Below are 21,839 nucleotides of genomic sequence, written 5' to 3'. Positions count from 1 at the left end.
TCTAATTCATGAAGAGATGCAACTGTGACTAATAGTATTTTGGGTGAGTCTACCATCTGGGCAGTAGAAACCAGAGGGGCAGGGGAACTTGGTGAAGTTGGCAGTCTTTTCTGGACAGTAGTAGCCAGCAGGGCAGCGGGAACACACTGACTGGCCTGCGAGGTTGGTGTAGGCCCCAGCTGGGCAGGGCACTGAGCTTGCACTACCCTCAGGGCAGTAATGAGCTGGTGGGCAAAGACCTCCTTCTGAGCCTGGAGAGGAAAAAAAACAATTAGATGTGGTGAATTACTGAGATTATGACTGCTAAGCTCTTAATGTGAGGAGTCATGTGATAAACCCTGATTAATTCAGTAATCATTCGTTCAACAAAACACCCTCACTTATTCAGATTTTCTGCATTCATCAGCATCCGTTTCTCTTCTATCTGATGCCTATTCATAAGATGTATCCCTCTCCACACATTATATATTAGCTCTGCTTGTCACTATATGTCATGTATGAACTTAATGTATTATTAGTAATCACTAATTAACAGAGAAATCATTGTGTTGAACTAGGTTTATCCTGCAGAAAAGATGAGTTATGGAGTAAGTCATTTTGCCATGATTCAAAAAGCTAAATTGAAATTAAAATAAAATAAAACCGAAATGTTTTGCCTTCTACCTGTAGCTGTTGCGCCTGGACAGTAGAATCCTGCCTGACACAGTCCAGATGGACGAGTGAGACCTGCAGTGCCACAGAACTGACCCGCAGGACATGGACTACAGCCAGAGGCGTCTGTCAGATGAAGACTGCAACCACACATGTGTTAACGCACACGAAAGATATACAGTTACCGAGCAAAACAAAACGATTAATTGTTTACAAGTGCGGTCCACCAACCTGTTAGAGTAGGTTCCTGGTGGACAGGGCAGTGGGAGACTGGTGCCCTCGGGACAGTACATCCCCTTTGGACAGGCTCCTCCCACACCTGTGCTGAAGTTACCATCTGGGTTCTGAAAGTTCACACCTCGAGTAGTAACACATTTAAGACAAGTTAAGTTATTAAATTCAGTTAATCAGCACATTGGCCCTTTTTTGTACAGTAGCAGGCCTTTAGGTTAGGTTGCAATGATAAATGATAATATTGCCATAACTGTTCAAGTATCATGTATACAGTTTACCTGCTATGCAATAGTAACCAGCTTGGCAGGGTCCAGTAGGTTCAAACAGACCCCAGTCCTCACAGAAGAATCCTGTTAGCACAGCATGAAGAATTGAAAACGCCACTGCAGTAACAACTAAAGAACATCTTTCCATGGGATCACTCCAGCTGCTACGCCACATCTACATTTTACACGGTTGCATTGCGATCACAATGACGAAATCTGTCCACTGACAGACATATAAACATCTGGCAAAGTACTCAAAAACGCCTCTGTGGTAGTTCCTGCTACAGTAGGTGTCACCGGGACCACGTTTTGCCATGATGACTTACACACAAGGTGGAATCAATACCAGTGTCACTGTCACAGCTGGTAATAAGGCATGGAAATCTAAAGCGTTGATTGCTAATACCATCACATCATCAAATAATATTCCTTCTCTAGTTAATTATATGTGATAAAACATTTTATTATTGCCTTTTATCTTAATCAATTAGTTCGAACACATCGAACAAATGAAGGACAACCCACCAAACATTCAATGAAAGACTTTCCAGTGTCTTGCAGAGCAATGAAGACAACCATGTGGCAATACTCTCACCTGCTGGACAAATGAGGCACTGCTCCACTTGGCTGAGGCCAAACTGAGGGCTGTATGTGCCAGGAGGGCAGGGAAGGATACCCTCAACACTGCCACCAAGACAGTAGTGTCCTGCTGGACAGGGCTGGACACCTTCTCCTGACAGACAGTAAGTCCCTGAGAAGCAGTCATCACACTCGTCGGACCCTTCAACCAAAAAAAGAAGTGAAGTGATACCTGCATTTTACATTTCAAATTGTGATACTTGGTATGTGATGCAGTTCCATGAAACTAATTTTCCATACCTGTAGTGTTTGAGTATGTCCCATCAGGGCAGAGTACAGGAGAAGTTGAGCCCATGGAACAGAAGTGTCCAACTGGACAAATGTCCCCTGTCACACCGTCTGAGGGCACTGAAGACACGGCGCCTCCTGAACAGTAATGACCTATAAATCAATAGATACAAAATCATTTGTAGACATAAAGTAAGAAAAAAGGGCAGAAATATTCAAATATAAAATAATTGTTTGGAATGGTCAGTGGAGAAATTCTCCATTGTATTTGATCAGATAATTAATTCCCGCACCGGCATTACAGATTCCTGAGGGCTGGCTGAGTCCAGTACTGTTGCAGTAGAATCCTGGAGGGCAGGGCCAGCAGGAGGACAGGTTTTGGGCTCCCACAGTGCTGCTCCAGGTTCCTACAGGGCAGGGGTGCTGCTGGGGGTACATGGTCCCTCGCGGACAGACGTAACCTGCAGGACATACAGCTCCAGCGGCCACGGCAACCTGCGGGAATGTTGGAGTAATCACCAGAATATGACAAAGTTTGATGCTTTTGGCTTTCAGTTATAGTTAAAACGTTCAAAGTTAAAGCTGTGCGCAATTGATATTCATATCAAATGTCAGAAAACACTTAAGCAGTCAAAGTGTGTGGGAAATGAACAGCTGTCATCAAATACTACACAGGTTCAACTTATTATATTTCACTGTGTTCCTGTCAGTGCTCCTTCCCTCTTGCTCATATACTGTACAACAAGACAAAATGTCAAACATTTCACCATCGTTGTATGTAATTCAAAGATTTAAATGGTAAATATATGAAAGGCATTCGAGCCTGGTTTCATGCTAGACTACTGCATATGAAGCATATCTATGGAGTGAACCAATGTTATTAAAACTGACATGACACTAAAACATATGAGTCAATTAAATGACTCTCAATACCTGCATTGAGGGGATTGTATTAATCCTCTCATTCTGTCACTTATACTTATTGCTATAATGTCCCAAAGAAAACCTCACACTTTGAGAGTGCTTACAACCGCTTCTTAAAAAGCCTATATGTAGTTACATTTCTTTTTCAATTTCACACTATTTACTACATACTGAAACATCCGTTCTTTCTTGGATAAGCTGCTGGAAGCCAAGCTACCCAAGTTGTTACTCATTATATATCTTACTGGAGAGGCAGTGGAGGCTCCAGAGGTGCAGTAGTGTCCTGGGTCACAGAGACCCTGAGGGTCAGAGAGACCGGCTCGGCTGCAGAACCGACCAGCCTCACATGGCCGACAGTACTGCACAGCGTCGCCACCAGGCTGGTCAGAGTAAGAGCCCTGGATAATAAGATAGTGTCATTTTACAATATCAATTATGTGAATTTGAATGAGGGTAAAGCCAATTCATGAAGCTTACAGCAAACGTGACGTTCTAAGAAGACAGGAATGAGAAGGAGGCTGGATAAGCAGTCACACACACACACGGCAGACATACTAACACAGAGATACTGACTGGAGGACAGGGCCGAGCAACAGAGGACCCCGGGGGACAGTAGTGCCCTGTGGGACACAGTGGTGGCTGGGACAAGCCTGTCTGGTTACACAGTCTGCCTCCCTGACACTCCACGCATGAACGTGCACCTTGACGCTGTGGAGGATTTATTGACAAGGGCATAACCTTAAATATGGCTTTATGACATTATCGAATTTTAACAGTACATTTTCAGTAGGACAGCACTTAGAATTCTGTATGGATTATTTCCTACTGGCTGAAAGGTCCCAAGAGGACAGGGTTGTGGCCTGGCTGCCCCCTCCAGGGTATAAAAACCCTTTTCTGCTTCGTTCTGAATAGGCGAAGCTGAGCCATCGGTACAGTAGAAACCAGGAAAACAAGGACCCGAAGGTGAGGTGTTGTTGGAACCTAAACAATAGAAACTGACAGGAAGAGAAAAATATTGACACAAAGAACATGGGTCTCTATTTAAAATGGTCCTAAATACGCTAATATCTGAATAATCATATTATGAGGACGAACAGTGAGTGAGTATGAGTGGTATTACCCTGGTGGACAGCTCACACACTCCTCAGGTCTGCTGAGGCCAGTGCTGTTGCTGAAGGTGCCGGCTGGACAGGGTAAAGGAGAGGACGAAGCTGGAGGACAGTAACTTCCTGCTGGACACAAACCTCCTGTCGGTCCATCCGCAGGAGTCTGGATATAGTCACAATACATACATGTAAAGAAAAGCCCAAATGTACTGGAGTGAAGTAATTTAATTCCATAAAAACCCATGCCCAATAAATTTATGTTATACATAACAGAATGTTTCATAACAATTGTATCACCACACTGAGCATCAGAACGTGTAAACTGGCTTTATGTGACATGAGTGACCATTAATTCACAAAGAATTAAAATATAATTTTCATACTGCAGACTTTGCTCCTTGTCTACAGTAGAAGCGTTCTTTGCAGCTTCCAGAAGACTCGGAGAGTCCCACACTGCTGCAATACTGGCCTCCGCCACAAGGGGAGCACTCAGACCCATCACTGAGAGCCGAGCGTGAGCTGTAGGTTCCCTCAGGACAAGGTTCAGGAGTGGAAGTGCCCTCCGGACAGTAAAAGCCCTATTAATATTGTAATAGACAGAGAGAAAGGGCTTTCACATACACAGTGCCAAACACACATACAGGCAAGTTACACCGTCTCATAAATGCAACAAAGAACTTTCTCAAAATGGCGGCTATTCCTACCCGAGGGCAGACTACGGGCACGTGAGTTCCCATTCTGTCGCAGTAATGCCTGGGTGGACATAAAACACACGCCTCTCCACTGTGACCAAGTGTGTTGTTCCTATATTGGCCAGCCTGACAGGGGTAGGTGTGGGGGTAGCCAGTCCCCTCCGGGCAATAGTGCCCATGAGGACACACAGCTGTCTGAAATATTGCAGCATACATAATAATTGTGTCAGTGCAATCTTCATCTAAAATTTAAAAAAAAGACCATACCTACACAGAACAACACTTTACTAAATGTGTTCATCTTTAATGTATATATTATTATTTAGGCATCTTACAGGCCTGGTAATAGGCTGCTCCTGAGGCTGCTGGGAGTAACAGTACTTCCCCTCCGGACACTGGACACACTCCCTGGCGTCACGCAGACCAGGAGAGTCACTGTAGGTACCATTGGGGCAAGGAATGGGGTTGGGATCCTATGAGGGAAAACACATTCGCATAGTTTAATGAGCCACAAGTGCATCACGCATTTAAAAAACAGACCATATCTGTTTTAGATAGATATATTCCTATGCTGTAAGTATTGTTGTGACTCACAATGCCTCCTCCGGGGCAGTAGAAGCCTCGAGGACAGAGGGTGGCTGAGCGCTGAGGGTCTCGGGCCAAACCCTGAGAGCAGAGAAAGCCTGGGGGGCACACCATGACGCTTAACATGGCTTCCTCACTGGTGGTCTCATTACTGCAGTAGTGGCCCGGCAGGCATGGAGAACACTCCACAGAGCCCTTGTCCTACACACAAGAGAATGTGAAGGAAGAGAGTCGAAGTTAAAGATATCAACCAGTATGGGGGAGGTACAGAGCAAAAAACTGACTGAAAACACAAGGGAAAGGAGGATCGAACTTGCAAAATGCTGGTATAAGACACTGATATTTCTTCAATAATGACAGCAAAAGATGAACCATGATCAAATTTGACTTAAACTACTCCCCTTGCTGACATTTACAGATGTACATACATGGTGAGTAATGTAAGACGATCGCTGTGGGCGGAAAATGCTAATCTAAAAATAAGACAATCAGACTTGTGGCTTATGGAAGGACGAGACGAATACACCGGCTCTGATTTCTACCAAGTTGACCAGTCACAGCTGGACACTGTGGTATAGATGGGGCCTTACAGAATAGCTGCCAGCTCCACACACTCTGGGGTTGACAGTGGCTGCGTGGGGACAAAAATAACCGGCAGGGCAAGCAGAGCAGTCCTCCAGCCTCCGACCTCCTTTCAGATGGCGAAATGTGGAGCTGGAGAAAGACAACACAGAAAGGATATACTAAATCATACTTGTTAGAGCAGCTTAATCCTCCATTATACGACATATAGCAGATTGTTTCCATATCATCTTCTTCTTTATCATCATTCTCACATCTATTCAGCACACATTGGCTGCTTACGGTGGGCAGGGCGAAGGTTTAGAGGTGCCCTTTTGACAGAATGAGCCTTTAGGACAAATCAGGCAGTCTTCTCTGTATCTGTTGCCCATTTGAATGCTGTATGTGCCTGCAGGGCAAGGATACTGGGTGCCATATGCAGTCCCTGGTGATGCAACATGGAAATAGTTATATGGACAAGAATGACTCATGATTACAGCTCTTAAAAAGAAAAACAAAAAATGATATTTTATCGAATCAATTTCAAATGGAAAGCTGTGTTTAAAAGTTTGCAAAGCAAAACATTTCATCACTTTTCTATGTTGTGTGTTAGATTTTTGAACAATAGCAGTACACACATTTAATAATTACTCTGTAGATACTACCTTCAGTCTATTATCACGTATGTCACACTCATGTGTACCTTCAGGACAGTAGTGTCCAGAATTGCATCGACCTGACGGAGCTCCAGATCCAGCCAAACAGTACCAGCCCTGTGGGCAAGGCTGGCACTCACTTTCAGCTTCCAATCCACTCTGACCACTCCATGTCCCCACAGGACACTTGTACTGGGTGGGGAACATAGTTCCAGGGGGACAATAATGCCCTGAAAAGCAGGAGATTGGTGGTCTCTGGATACCACCAGTTCCTGTTAAAGCATAGATAATATCGGCATCAAGGTTGGAAAACTCGCAAGCTATAGATTTTATTGATATAAACGAGGTTTAGGAGATACTGACACAACTGAATATTGCTAAATCTTCAACCGAATACCCTAAACATCAAGAAAGTAAATGATTATCAACGTGGCCATCGTGATCAAATTAGAGGCATTCATTTTATATCTCTTGAGCAGTCAAGTAAGGTCAAAATGTGCACATTACGTCCTTAATGCACCTTTTAGATCTAAGAAAACACACATTGAAGCTACATCAATATGTTGACTCATATAACACAGAAGATATGATGTTGATATATCCAGCTCCATTTGGCATAGGAAACTACATCAATGTATTCTGATACTACGAATAATTAAATGTCAAACAGTACTTTTAAAGGCCAACCGAACATGTACAGCATATGTGTGAAAGATAACTGGCACCTCGAAGGCAGGCATATCGCGCCGGGCACTGCTGACACTGTGAGCGGTCAGTGAGGTCAGTGCGATTGCCGAGTGTCCCGGGTGGGCAGGCATTGGCCGGCGGGTTGGGTTTAGAGGAACCAGGAGGACACGCAAAGCTATCAAGATTCAGGCAAAGATAGGGTAACAATTTTAAGGCCGACTTAGATTACAGGTAAGATTACAAAAATCCCTTTGTAAGAGAAATGTTTATTGTCCTTCATATCAGACATGCAGTATAACAAACACAAGTTTGCTGTATCATTGAAGCATGCTTCACTGAAAACCTTTACTTACCCTTGCATGCAGTCGACATCGGGGGCTCTCAAAGCCACCTGCGTGCAGGCCTTTCCTGCGTAACACTCTCTACAATCAGTCACCTCATCTTGACCCTCTAAGGGGTTAAAGGAGCCTGGTGGGCAGGGCACAGGGTCGCTTCTCCCCTCAGGACAGTAAAAACCAGCCGGGCATTTGAGACAGTCCTTCACACCTGGAGAGCAGAGTTACAAGATGCCCAAGATGAATGTAGGTTTGTAATACACTGTAGCCTACTCTATTAGGATAGGTCTCTTCATTTGAAGGTATCATTTGAAGTTGTTTCAATCTACCCGTTTTATCTATACTGGCTCCAGCTTGTCATCCACAGTTTTTTTTTATAGCTAGCTGTACAGCTTTTTCTCTTCGCCCTCTCGACATCCATCTGTCGCAATTTCTCATCTATATATCCCGCTTCATCATGGGAACAAAATAACACTTACATCTTTATATAATCACTGAGGTTTTCTATGACGGACTGCAATAGCACCATATTAGTTTAAGCTGAGCTGCTGAGGAACTGTAGGGAAGTTCCCAAATATTAATTTCACTTTTAAATAAACCGCAAGCCAGAGCCTTTGCCCAGTATGCAAGGGGGGGAAATCAATGACTGTGCATATGAAATATTACTTGGTGCGTATAAAAGAGTAATAATCCAGTTTATAAATTCACTTATTGCTCCTTGATGGGGGGTGAAGGTGCCTCGAGGACATATCTCTTCTTCCAAGGTGCCAGCAGGACAGTATTTCCCACGAGCACAGGGCAGGCCAGGACCCGATGAACCTGTGCCGCACAGACACATATACACACACACACACATCTAGCAATCTTCATTTCATATTCGTTCTTCAAATATTCTTGTAGTTACTGACTGTGCCACATTCGATCTGACACATCCATGGACGTCAGTGTATTCGGGCTAAGACTTACCTGCAGGACAGAAGCGTCCTTCTCCACATCTCTTGCAGGCTGCCCTACTTGTCTGACCCAGTTGTTCCCCCGCTGTACCAGCGGGGCAAGGTGACCCATGCGGGGTGCCGGTGCCCTCTTCACAGTAATAGCCCTGTGGGCACAGGAACTGGGAGGTGGGTCTCCATGAGCTGCCTTCCAGACAGTAAAACCCTAGAGAACAGCATTTATAGAAACATTCATAAGAATGTTTTTCTTTTTTTGTATTTTACAGTATATCATATCATATATGGTTAAGACATACAAACACATTATCTAAGTAAAATTGTCCTATTAGGCTTGAAAAACTGTGGCTGGGTTGGTTGTGAGTTTCTGGGTATGTATACTGTTGGAATGTGGAACTGTGAGTACATTTTAGAAGGTTCGCCACTATCAATCAATACTCTACCTGCAGGACAGATTGTGCATTCTCTCAACCTCTGCAGACCTTCTTTAGAGCCATAGGTCCCTGCAGGACAGGGTACAGCTACACCTCCCACACAGTACTGACCTAGGGCGAAAACAAACATCAACAAATAGAGGGAGACAAATAGAGACAGATGGAGGTGCGGAAACCGTAAATGTCAGTGATGAACTCTAACCTAACGGACAGACCACACATGACAGCTCTTCCCTCGCTTCTTTGTATGTTCCTGGTCGGCAGCCGATCGTTTGACTGGACCTGTGGACTGGCTGGTTCCAGCGGGGGGTCTCAGCTCCGACACACAGCAACGACGTATCATTACAGTTACAGTAAGTCTGTCCAGGCGTGGAAGACCAACTAGGAGGACAGGGGAGCGGCTGTGACATCCCACTGTCTGGACAGTAACCTCCTATGGCAGACAGAGGACACAAAGTCACAGATTTATTACAAGTCTACTGATATATCTAATGCTGTATTGAGAGCATTAGAGAACGTGGATTTATTTCTGCACTACCTGCTGGACACTGCAGGCACTGGATAGTGCACACAGTGGAATAGAAGCCTGGAGGACAGTCATTGCACGTAGTGTGATCTTGGTTGGGCTCTTTGCCAGGTTTACACTGTAAGGAACATATTAGAAATGAATAAGGGAGAGAGAAGCATGACTTAGTTTTATTCCATTTTTTAGCCAAACTTTACCAACCATTTATTATTACAAACCAGACATTGTCTCTCTGAGATACAACACATTTTAGGACGAAGGACATGAAATTAAAATCTTGTAATATTTACCTTCATAGGAAATCCAGAGGAGCAGACAGAATCTACAGGGCATGTCAGACACTGGAGGACCCCCTCAGGAGAATGTTGTCCTGGGGGGCATAAAGAAAGCGTCCCTTTGGCTGGATCACATGACAAACCTGCAGGACAAAGTCTACAGTCCACTCTGTCCTCTGAACTGATGAGACCTGGAAAACAAGGCTGCAAACATACCAAAATGAGTAAAGACAGTACAACGACAACCGTACCACCTGTCACACTGCATCAAGAACAATATTTGAGGTTTATAGACATGAGGGGAAAAGTATGTGAAGTCAAGTTTATGTTGAATAGACCTTTTTAATTTGATCTGCATGTCAAACACAGGTGTAACTAATCATTCATTGCTGCATTTCACTGCATTTCAGTGCATTCCTGAAGCAGAGTGGTTAATGTTATTAGTTCCACCTGTGCTGTTCCTGAGATGACAAGTCAAAATGTTTGTTGTGAAAAAGGTGTTTCAATCTGATTCATTGTTAGAAAGACTATTAAATGAAATATGAACTTTATTTAACTTTCAAAGGAGGGCATGACAGACGGGCTTTTATTGACAGCAGTCTCTCACCTTGCAGTCACTGAGGCTGCTTTTTCCCGTGTAAAGGTTGAATGTTCCTGCTGGACATCGATGAGGTGCAGAGACATTGCCAGGGCAACTATACAACATAAATATATTAATTAATTGTCTAAATTACAGTTAAATGTATAATTATTATCATATTTTGTCTTATTTAACATTTTTACAAGGGATTAAAAGAAAAGAAAATCATGTTTTTACATTAAGGTTGCATATATGTATTCTCATAGTGTACATAGTAAATGTACACAGGTCAGTCATCAAAGATGGTTGATGACTTACAAATGACCAGAGGGACACTCCAAACGAAGCTGGTGGGAGAAGTATTTTCCCTCTGGACACTGATCAATGTCTGTCTCTTCACCGAGGGAGAGGTCTGCACTCCCTTCAGATGATTCTTGCACACATAATGTCAGGAAGGATGTAGAAGAGACATTAGAAAGACTGCCTAGTCAAGAGGGTTTTGTTTCTTCTTAAATTAGCTCAATTTCTTTGCTCAACTTTGAACTGTCATTGCTCTTACCTGAGGCGTGTCCAGACTGTGGCAGCAGCAGAAAAATCCATGAAGCTGAAAAACCGAACAGGTGCATTATTTTCCATGAGGACATTATCACTGAATCTAGTCACGTCCACACTGGTTCATTTTTTTGGTATAATTTCAGTCAAGACTGTTTGGTCTTAGCCTAGAGGGCTGACTGTTTAAAGGCATGAAAGTGAGAGGCCCTCAGTCACTGAAAGTGAAACAAGAACGTGAAATGTGAGTCCCAGGTGACTGCTCTAGCTGATAATGGTGTGCAATGATCTTCTGAAACTGTAGCTTCCACTTCCATAATTCATGAGTATGTGCTAAAGCTAACCTAGATATTGTCTCTGTTAGTGGACTATTTAAATTATGTATGTTACCTGTGTGTTTCATTTCAAGGTTATAAAGAGAATAAAATATGGGACTGATATGAAAAATCGGATACATTTTTGGCATTAACTAAATGAATCCACACGCTAACGCTGAACGTTTTATCACAAAAGGCCTCCTTTATCTTCAAATTGTGAGGATTTGGAAATAAATGAATTCATGTCAGTGGAAAATGAATGCCAGGCACATCCTCCGAGCAGAGAGTAGGCTGCAAAGGTGCATCTGCGGAAATGTGTAAACCACAATATCATGTGTATTTTTTTCAAGCCAGGTGCAAAATGTATGCTTTGCACTATTGAAACATAAGTAAAGATGTAGCTGCATAAATATGTTAGTGTGTCATTTGTGTATCATCATGTTTGAGAATTTCTTCCTTTTTTTTTTTTTTACTTTGCAGCAAGTTGCAATAAATAAAAGTTATGAATTGTACACAGCTCTGAATCCTGTTGTATGCCCACTTCCTGTTGCATATGTGTGGGTATTTCAGCATTTTCCTGCAGGTGCAAGCATCACTAAACTAGGTGTGCACAAGATATTTTATTGCATGTTTGGAGACGGCAGGACTCAGAACAACAATGACAATCTCCGTCCACTTCACTTTGCTCTTTTTCTGGGTGGCACAAGGTAATATATATATATACTCTTTGTTATTGGACTGGACTCTAGCAATTAAGTGTGTTAAATACATGTGCATGTATTCAATGATGCACTCGTCGATACAAATGTGCTCTTTATTTGATGGAATACAATGTTTTGTAAAGTAGATCCAATGTTCTCTTTTTGCAGATTGTGTGAGCTGTGTTAATATGACGATACCCATCGATTACTTGGCTGTAGCGTTGGGTGATTCTCTAACATTAAACTGCACATACAACTGCTCCACTGGATTTGTTCATGGCTGTTGGCGCCACGCATCAGACAATTCTGGCTGCCACGGGACAAAAGAGCAGCAGAAAAGCAGCTTGTGCATAACGTCCCTTCATCTGTCAAATGTGTCTGCTGAAGATCTTAAGAAGAACTACACATGCTACACAGTAGCTATAGATTACCCTCAACTTCCACAAAAAACAGAGCGCATTGTTATCCTGCAACTCCAAGGTAATTATTATTAAAATCAATAAAAGATAGATCTGGATTTTGGCAATTCTTCAAGATGCAACAAGTAAACAAATGCTACAAAGCTGGAACTAGATTTGATTTCACTTTATTTGTTGTTATTTCTTTTTAAGCTGAACATGTCCCAAACTGGACAGCTACGCCAAAGACTAAAAATGGTGAGGACCTTCTATGTTAAAAAAAAAAGTTTTAAACACAAGTGTAACGATACATGATTTTTATAAATGACTTGTATTTATATATACTATATTCTATATTTCTCAGCATCGCTTCCTGCTAAGCCGAAAGATCCAACTGAAGGTGAGATGGGACTTTGAAGCATATATACACACACACATATACAAGCTTACTACACCTTCTGAAGCATTATTTATTACAATAATATATTGTAATCATCATGCTGAGGAGCCAGACAGACCAATATAAACCTTAAAAGTGTGGGTCTTTAGAGTTGCAAAGAAAGCCAAGGCGACAGTGAGTAGTTTTCTATCCACTTGGAAACTAAAGGAAACTCTGACAGGAAGTAGTCTGGCAGACCCAAAGTCACAACAGAATCAGAAGACATGTTTCTCAGAGTCTCGGTTCCAACTGTGAGGAGAACATTTGCAAGTGCAGGTTTGACAGGTTGAGCGGCAGTAAGGAAGCCATTGCTAAGATGGTGATATCTACAGTTCATCACGTAGGGTTTTGTTACGCCGCTGAGTAGGCGAAAGGATTGTTCCTCAGTGTGTGACACCAACTGGAGGAGGAAGCGTGATGTTTTTTTTGCTGGCTTCATAGTCCAGCATTTTACAGCGCCATGCAATGCCCTCTGGCTACCTACTTAGTCAGGAGTTCATCCTACAGCAAGATAATGACCCAAAACAAACCTCCGGGCTATGAGTGAACTAATATGGAAGAAAAGCACAAGCTAGGCTTCAAATCATGGAACGGTCAGCACAGATTTAAACCCCATCGAGCTGAGTAGGGATGAACTGGACAGGAGAGTGAATGCAAGGCAACCTACGTGTGCAACACATTTGCGGAAACTACTGCTACACTGTTGGGCACAACTCTCCAAGCAATATTTCACATCTATTGTAGAAAGAATGGCGCGCAAAGGCGGCTAACTTGGCTGAAACTTTTGACCAGTTCTATATGTGGAACAAAAAAGTAAAAGTTGCCCTTTTGGTGCAATATAATCCAAGTTAATACTGTTGTTTCCATGTTAACAGGAGAATTTACTGGTATTAAGGTTTTAGCAACAGTTACCGTTGCTGTGGCCGTGGTGCTTGCAGCATCAGCCGTGTACCTGTGTCTGAGCCGCAACAGACGGAGCTGGAATGATAAAGGTGATTACAAAATATTAGAATGTCAATTCACACACTTGCTGTATAAAAGTAACAATTTCTAAATAAAAACATTGTGTTAATATTGTCACACATTCCAGGGGAGCCTGTTGAGACCAGGTCAGGGTGAGTACAAACTGACTGAATGACTATTTGAGAAACTCTTTGTTAAATCTTGTTAAATCTTTAAAAATCTATAATTTAGCTAAATTCTTTACTTACTTATTTCATTTCTTTATATTCTCTGGTTCAAGCTCACGACTACCGCCTCACGCTGGCCCCTCACCACTCAAGGGTAAATAGTTTAAAATATGAAATATAAAATGCAAGAATTTCAATCTCCAAATCCAGTTATCATTCATTCCTGTCATATTCCCCAGGGTCACTGTCAACACAAAGTGAAAGAGTGAGGATTTCTACACCGGGTAAGATGATCTCTGGATCAGCAGAATCACCACACTTGTTTTCCAAGCGTCACAGAATCACCGTTTGCAATACAAAGACTGACAATAACTTATAATGAATAATTTCTTTGTCCCAGATATTGAGAGTGACACTGAGGTTCCATATGCTGACATCATGATCACTGTCCGAGGTGTCAGTACACCAGAGCTTACTCAGGTCGGATACTTGACTCCTGGAGATCAAAAAGAGGTGAGGAACACGAGAAACGTGGCTTCAGAATCGACATGTTTGTCACTTTTATCTCCCAAATTTGAATCCCAAATTCATAGGACAGCTTATTCTCCTCAATCGTAGATCAAGTATGCTACATGAATCCAAAGATGGTAAATGCGGTGTTATGGTGATCACCTATAGTGGTTTATTATAGTGGTATATTGGATCACAATGAGGCAGAATGAATACCCAAAATATATTTGCCTAAAATGAATGAGCAGTTAGCTGGAGGCCGAGGGAAAGTAAGGAGCTACTGTGCATAGTGAGCATCACTCAGTATGGGGATGCCAAACAAGAAATGTGGGATCTGCTCAATTCTAACACTTCTTCAGTTCATATATTTATGGATGAAATTGTACAAATAAGCATTAAGTAATTTGCCAGTTTATTAGTTGTTGAAACATTTTTCAACAGATCGCAATATATTTTAACAGCAACACTACAGCCTCTGAACACCTCTTTTAAAAAGGCGGTGTTGAATTAGCCAGATGTACCAAATAAACTGGAAACTGCATTGATTGTTTACATGTTTCTTAGTTAGTTAATTTAATTACGTTTTGTTATTGATTTCAATATTGGTCTTAATCTGCAGATTGCATGGTTAATACGTAAAGCTAATAACAAATAGTGTTGGAGTAAAACACGTGGTTGCTTGGAATAAATGTCTTGCTGTGACCTTTAAATACACGACATGATGAAGATGTTTTTTTCTCTCAGTAACAATGATTAACAATTGTTTCTGCTTCTCCTTCAGTGGTGGGGAGAAGAACCAAGGTCTCACCTGCAGGCCTCACGTTCAGCTGACAGGCTGCATGTCCCCCAGCACAGAGAGGTCAGCCGCAAGATGAGCACCAACTCTGAATATGCAGTCATCACATACGCCTGACTGAGGTCCTTGCTGGTGGAAGAGAGGAGAGAGAGAAGGAGTACACGCGTCTTGTTTTCTATATACATGTTAATACACTTCATGTTTCTGCTTTTTAAACAATGTTTTAGTATGTACTTATCATATTGTTTTGTACGTGTTCTATGTGTAAAATGGACCCGCATTCATATCCAATAAAGCCATTATTTCTTGTACGTTTTGAGCCTTGTCAGCGTCCGTAGTCACAACCGTTACCTAGAAACAGCTATCAACAAAACACAGTAGCAAACAGTTGTCAGCTAAAACATTCATAGGCCTACGTAAAGGTGGATACGAAGTGCAAGTCATTTAAGGTACCAGGTCTAACTAATTACTAATGTTTTGACATTTTCTAAAACGTGCTAAAGTATACATTAAAGTAATCTAAACGTTAGTTTATATTCTGTGGAAAGTTCCCAGTGTTAGCTGATAGCTAACGTTAGCTTCTCCCCTATTCTACTCTAAATTACCCACCAGGAAGAAAGTAAATAACTGATAAAAACGTCGACTTCTCCTGGTTATCCCTAGCTGTCTCAGAAGCTACCGTCCCAGTGTATGCTAGAACATGTCAGTACCTTTCTCCATCACTCACCTGCGGGTCCCGCAAGGATTTGGTCCCATCCTGGAGGGGTTGGCCAGAGAAGTCCTGCGAGACCAGCCCGAAGACATCCCTAAATATGCTGCACAGTATTTCGATGCTCTTCTCAAACAAAGAGAGGGTAACTGCAACGTTACATTTGGTAAATTAAGACGAATGCCATTTAAACTGCTGTCAGATAATTGATTGTTTTCTGCGTGTAACTCAGATAGTGGAATGGACCCTGCTGAGTGGGCAGCTAAGCAGGAAGACACGTATAACAACAATGCATTGCAGGCTGCAGGGGTACTTATTCAAAGTCACTACTCTCATCTTACCTTTAAATCTCTCCTCTGTTAGGTCTCTGCGTTTATTCCCCGTTACACCTTTATTGTTTGTTTTTACTCAACAGGCTATTCCTGAAAAATACCCTGAAACAGAGGTGACCATTTCCAAGTGAGTCTCATCTTATGTGCTATCAACAGCCAGCAGGATCACCAGGACAGGGAGAGGATACACACAAGGGAAAGAATAGTAACAAGTAGAAATAAAGAGGAAATTATGATTACGTTTTATATTTGTTTTATTTATAAATTTAAGGTTTACACCTAGAGTTGTTGCGTGAATACATCTTTTATTTTTTTGCATATCTTTTAAGCAAATAATAAAAAAGAATATGCAAATAATATGATAATTACTTTAATGATTTTTTTTTAGAGAAAAATCACTTGAGTACCAAACTGAAGATGAATCAGAAACCTTAAATCTTTTCACCTCACACCCCAATGTCTCTGAAGAAGTGGATTTAACTGCAAGCGCAGAAGAATATGAGGAAAAACACGACATGACAGAGAAACACGTTATTTCACTGGAAAAGGGAATTTCAGAAGAGGAAACAGGCAACATGCTCCCAGCTGTAGATGCACAGCCAGATGATCTGAGCGGGGCCGAGGAAGAGAAAGACCCAACAATAACTACATTTGATCATGTTGACAGGGTGGCTAATGGAAAAGATAGCAGCTCGGCTTCAGACCATGATATGCCTCAGTCTGAGTTAGAGCCCACTGACTTGTCATCATTCAGAGCGATTATAAAGGTAGATGTGTGTTCTCCGGAGTTAGGAACTGCAGAAGATGAGGAAGGTGATCAACAAGAGATTGCTGTCGTAGATGAGGAGATTGTAGACTCAGAAGGAGTCAAAAAAACTGAACAAGTGGAGGCCTTTCCATATTCTGGGCTAGCTGATGTGGATGTGTGTGCTACAGAGCTTGGAGCAACAGAAAGATTGATTGATGGAGCCACTTCTGAAGATGATGATGACAGCTCAAAACCCCAACCTGAGGAAACTGTTGTACAATCATCATTGTCTCCTGAGTGCAATCAACATGAAGCAAAATATCAGGTAGAAAAAGCAAAGGAGGAGGAAGCAACAGAGAGTGAGGCTTCTCCTGGGGGAATAAATGAAAGTTTAGCTCATATTAAGGGTGGTTTACACATTAATGCCATACCAAAGCAGGATTCCTTGGTTGAGATCAGCTTTGAAGATGTTCCAGAGGATCAGCAGATTAAAGAGGTTGAGGGGAAACAGTCAGAGGAAGAGGGCTCAGTGGAGGTCTTACGGAACGAGATATTAGAAATGCAACAGGACGAAGAGTCCAAAGAAGTTGCTGCCGTGTCAACAGACCAATATATATCTAGCACACAAGACCAAGATGAACTTGAAATGAAGGGAGTTGAAAAAGCAGTTAATTCTGAAGGGAAAGAAATGGAAAGTCAGCATGAGGCATTTCGTATAATGAAAGAGAAGGTGGACACAAACACAAATGATTATAATTTAAATGACAGTGATGATGATGATGAGAAGCGCACAGGTGTTAAAACCAGCTCATCACATCAACCCACCAGCGAGGCAGACGAAGAGAACCCAGAGGATGAAACCGATCAGAATGAACATAATGAGAAGATGAGGGAAGGCAAATTTCACCAGAATTCTGAAGAAGAGGAAAAGTCAAACAACCCTGACGACAAAGAAGATGAGACAACAGACACGGTTGGAGGAGACAACGGGGACATACATGCAGAAGGTTATAGCGAGGTGGAGGATCATTCTCCACAAGTCACCTGGTCAAATGTGTCGACGGCTGCAACCGACAGTGAAACTTTAGAGGCAAGTGCACAACTTCTACCAGAGGAGAACGAGGAGGGTCAGAGAACACCTGAGTCACAGCCGGAGGATGCAGTGGTAGAAAAAGAGAGACGTTCAGAAGCAGATGACCTTGTAGAAGAAGGACAGATTGATTCTGAAGTACAAAAGAAGAGCGATGCAATGTGTGAAGAGGGCAGCGCAGATCGGCCAGCTGCGAGTCACCAAGGAGAGGAAAAGGATTCCACAGAGCCTGAAGGCTTGAGCGGTGACAAGGTAAAGATTTGATGCTTCTTCTCAATACGGAATATATGCACCAGTGATGCATCATATTTCACACATATGCCTGAACATTATAGATGAACATTTTTGTCATGAAAACAGAGCCCTGATAGTTTACCATTTTTAATAGAGGCTGTTGCAACTCACTACATCTCCACTACTTGTATCAGCAGGCTGAGAATAAATGTTCATACAGTTTCAGACTGCTCCCATTTCTGTCTCAGGTAGCCTTTAAAAATAAACCCTTCAAGGACGAGTGTGATCAACAGTGGCCCTCAGTTTATTCCCCTTGGACCCTCTAGGGGTAGGTGATTGAAAATATCCCCAAAAATAGTTTTTTGACAAGTGGTTGCTCTAATAAACATCATAGAGTCATAGACATCGAAATGCAGTGCAGACATTGTAGTTTCTGTGTCTAAATTCACCATAAGCTGTTTGAGGCCTTTGCTCTGCCGCATGCTCACTGTATAGTGTTGCTTTGTTGGTGCCAGATCCGCTCTCCTCCTGGGAGCCACTACAGCCTCCACAGATTGAAAGTTGATTCAGTAATCTATCATCATAAAAGACAGACTGGATGATTTGTCTGATGAATTAACGCCTTTCAACACTTGTACTGCCGTCACAGTTAGCCCTGTCGGGTTTGTCTGGACCAACGAGGCTGCAAACACACGGGGGGGGGGGGGGTACTAAGGATGTTACCATGGTAACCCCTCACCATCCGGCTCGCTCTTTGTGTCATCATGGAATTAATAGGAGATGGTGATGCTGATAGTTGCTAGGCACCATCTCAGTAATCTAACTTTAATGGCAGTTGTTTTTTTTAATGAGTGATTAAACAGTAAAACAGCACTTTCTGTATTTTTGCATACAGTAGAGTGCTGTATTGTATACTCCTGCTTAGTGGTTATTTCTACTGAAACAAAGCTACCACAAAACTGTACAATATATAGGCCATAAAGTATCTATCTAACTATCCATCCATCTATCTATCTGTCTGTCTGTCTGTCTGTCTGTCTGTCTATCTATCTATCTGTCTGTCTGTCTGTCTATCTATCTATCTATCTATATATCCATCTATCCTAACAGTGACCAAGCTGCAGCATGTCAGATGCCTTGTCTTGTCTTTTCTATTGTTCCTGTACTCTCAGCATAGGACAATAAATAGCGTGTTAGATATATTCATTATTATATCCTACCATGATTGATGACAGCAAATTTCAGTAGTTATCGTTCTCTCAAATGAACAGTGTATTGATCTATAAAGCACGTCAGCTTTGTGAAATTAGGTGTGAGGATAACTTAGCATATTGTATGACTGGTTAGTAAACCAGCAGGAGAGCGTTGTGTGTCAGATATATAATTCAGATAAATGGATGTTTTCTGTTTCTCTCTCTCTCTCTCTCTCCGTCTTGTCTCTGAGGCTGGCAGAAGAGTGTGGGCGGCCATACCAGCTGGGATCAGAGGGATGGAGAGGATTGTTAGCTCACTCTGCCTCGAATAAATGTATAACACCTCCTAGTGTAAAACAGCCCAAGATGCTTGCACTGTTTTATTTTCACGCTATTAGTAGAATTTGAAAGTCAGCAATCGTTGTTTTATGACCATCTGGCTTTTACATAGTATTTATATGTCCGTCATCTGTTTTTAGTTGTGGAGTTTGTTGTCGTAATACTGAAACTTGTGAATTTTTAAGATGCTCAGTGCATGTGGTCGTCACTTTGTGGTTTCACAATTCATATCTGACAGACTGTGTAACTCATCAGTTTCACTTGTGTCAAAACTGTCGAACTTTAAATCAATGCAATCGTCGACATATTCAGTTTCAGTTACTTTCGTGGATTCTTCCGGCTGTGCTCGGCGAATGTTATCGTGAGCACGGTAGGTCAGCAGCCTTCATGGGACTGAAAAGATGGAACAAATGCTGTCATGTTTGTAGGAGGTCTCTCTTTTCCTCCCTCCCTCTTTCTCCCTTTCCTCTCTCTCTGACTGTATGTCTCTCTCTCTCACTCTGTGCGTGAGCGGGTGTTACTGAACATGTACAGTGATTGTTAGTAAGACCAGTGAGGCATCTGTATGATACAGGAGACTCATTTAAAGAGAGCTTTGCTTGGTCCACATAGAAATCGAAGCATACAAGTCATACTTAGGTCAACTCACCTGAAGACTGAAATCATCTCTGAGAGTAAGACATGGACTGTCACAATGTAAGTAGAAGCTTCAGATTAACTTTATGATGATCCTTTTTTTTAAAACCACGAATCAGTTTGGTGAATTGGTTACCGCAGTTCAGTTGCTGATTGTATTTACGAGCGTTTGTTTGCCCTTAAACGTCATCCTGCCATTTGTGTTTATTTTCCTTCTTTCAAATATATTATGTTCACCATTTAAATAATTGTGTTTTTAAGTTTTTCAAAGATTTGACCACATAAAGTTGTATTTTACACAGTTTCCAAACTTTTTTCATCATAAGTGGATAATATTACATGAGATTCGCCTCAGAATATTTCAAATCAGTTTCTGTCAGCACCCTCAGGACCCTGAGGAGATTGAAAATGATAAGACCCCCGACGAGGTGTGTAGCCAGCAAAATGCAGTGCAGCAAACCTGCATCTCTGCTGCTGCTGCTGCACAAAAGATGGATTCTGGCTGCTCAATGAGCAGTCAGACAGAGAAGCTAATGAATGCTGGCTGAACAGGTGGGTGGTCAAACTCCTACACTGGAGGGGTTTCACTGGAGACGTGATGCACTGCAGGCGGTGGGATGACAGTAGGCTCCTTCTGTGGGTTTCCTTTGTGTGAAATGCCAATCCGTTTCTTAAGCAAAGCATGGTGTGTAACTGAAATGTGTTTGGCATATCATTTGAATTGGTGTTTGCATAACTTGTCAACAGCATTGGCGCTATTTCGCTGACACTTCATGACAAGCCAGAATTTCTCTTCCGCCCACCCCATCTTTCCTTTAGGACATTCGATGCTGTTCTTTCAGTCGCTGAGTGAGCTGCTGGTGTTATACAGTAGCATTTTCGCTGGCTCATCATTTTTCGGCAATTAAGAAGAATTAGCATTAAATAAATCATAAAAATTAAGCTATCATTTCCACCAGTCTTGTTTTTTACGATTTATAAATTGCATTATTTTGTGTAACATACAATGATCAATGATCTTATAATCATTGACTGTCGCTCAGTTTGGGAATCCATATGTCTGCTCTTTTATGTCTTTTAAAAAAATAACCTTTCCATGGTGAAAAAAGAAAAAGACAGCAGATTCATTACGAAATAGGCTGACTCAAACATCAATTTATTATATGACAAGAGGAGAAAGGGAGAGACACAATGTGGGTTAGTGACCTCCAGAGAGCCCTGTTGAAGTGGGTGAGCCACTCGGCAACAAGCACACATCCCTTCACTGTCTAAAAGATCGTGCTGCAGTATATACAGTAAAAAATAACACGGTATCGCAATCTGTTGAGGGATATATTCTTCCACCAATGTTCCAGAAAAAAAAGCAAAACCTCATATGATCATGTAATA

The 21,839-nt window shown here is 42.0% G+C and overlaps 1 protein-coding gene across 1 annotated transcript; it reads left to right on the top strand.

Annotated features, from left to right (window-relative positions):
* The first annotated feature begins 11,839 nt into the window (after positions 1-11,839).
* LOC306780117 (uncharacterized protein) lies at positions 11,840-15,480 on the top strand. Its single transcript, XM_079272325.1, has 10 exons — positions 11,840-11,902; positions 12,065-12,376; positions 12,508-12,552; positions 12,659-12,694; positions 13,609-13,725; positions 13,824-13,848; positions 13,977-14,017; positions 14,103-14,147; positions 14,264-14,376; positions 15,155-15,480. The coding sequence occupies exons 1-10, from the start codon at positions 11,854-11,856 to the stop codon at positions 15,284-15,286; spliced, it is 915 nt and encodes a 304-aa protein (XP_079128451.1). The 5' UTR covers positions 11,840-11,853; the 3' UTR covers positions 15,287-15,480.
* The last annotated feature ends 6,359 nt before the right edge of the window (positions 15,481-21,839 follow it).

This window comes from Melanostigma gelatinosum, assembly GCF_949748355.1.
Source record: "Melanostigma gelatinosum genome assembly, chromosome: 7".
Classification (NCBI taxonomy): domain Eukaryota; kingdom Metazoa; phylum Chordata; class Actinopteri; order Perciformes; family Zoarcidae; genus Melanostigma; species Melanostigma gelatinosum.
The sequence above is the reverse complement of the archived record's forward strand: the minus strand, read 5'-3'. Positions and strand labels throughout refer to the sequence as shown.

Coding starts and splice junctions, on each gene's coding strand:
- LOC306780117 (XM_079272325.1), top strand. CDS start 11,854: ATGACAATCTCCGTCCACTTCACTTTGCTCTTTTTCTGGGTGGCACAA. Junction 14,018..14,102: donor TGGCCCCTCACCACTCAAGG/GTAAATAGTTTA, acceptor CATATTCCCCAG/GGTCACTGTCAACACAAAGT. Junction 14,377..15,154: donor CTCCTGGAGATCAAAAAGAG/GTGAGGAACACG, acceptor CTTCTCCTTCAG/TGGTGGGGAGAAGAACCAAG.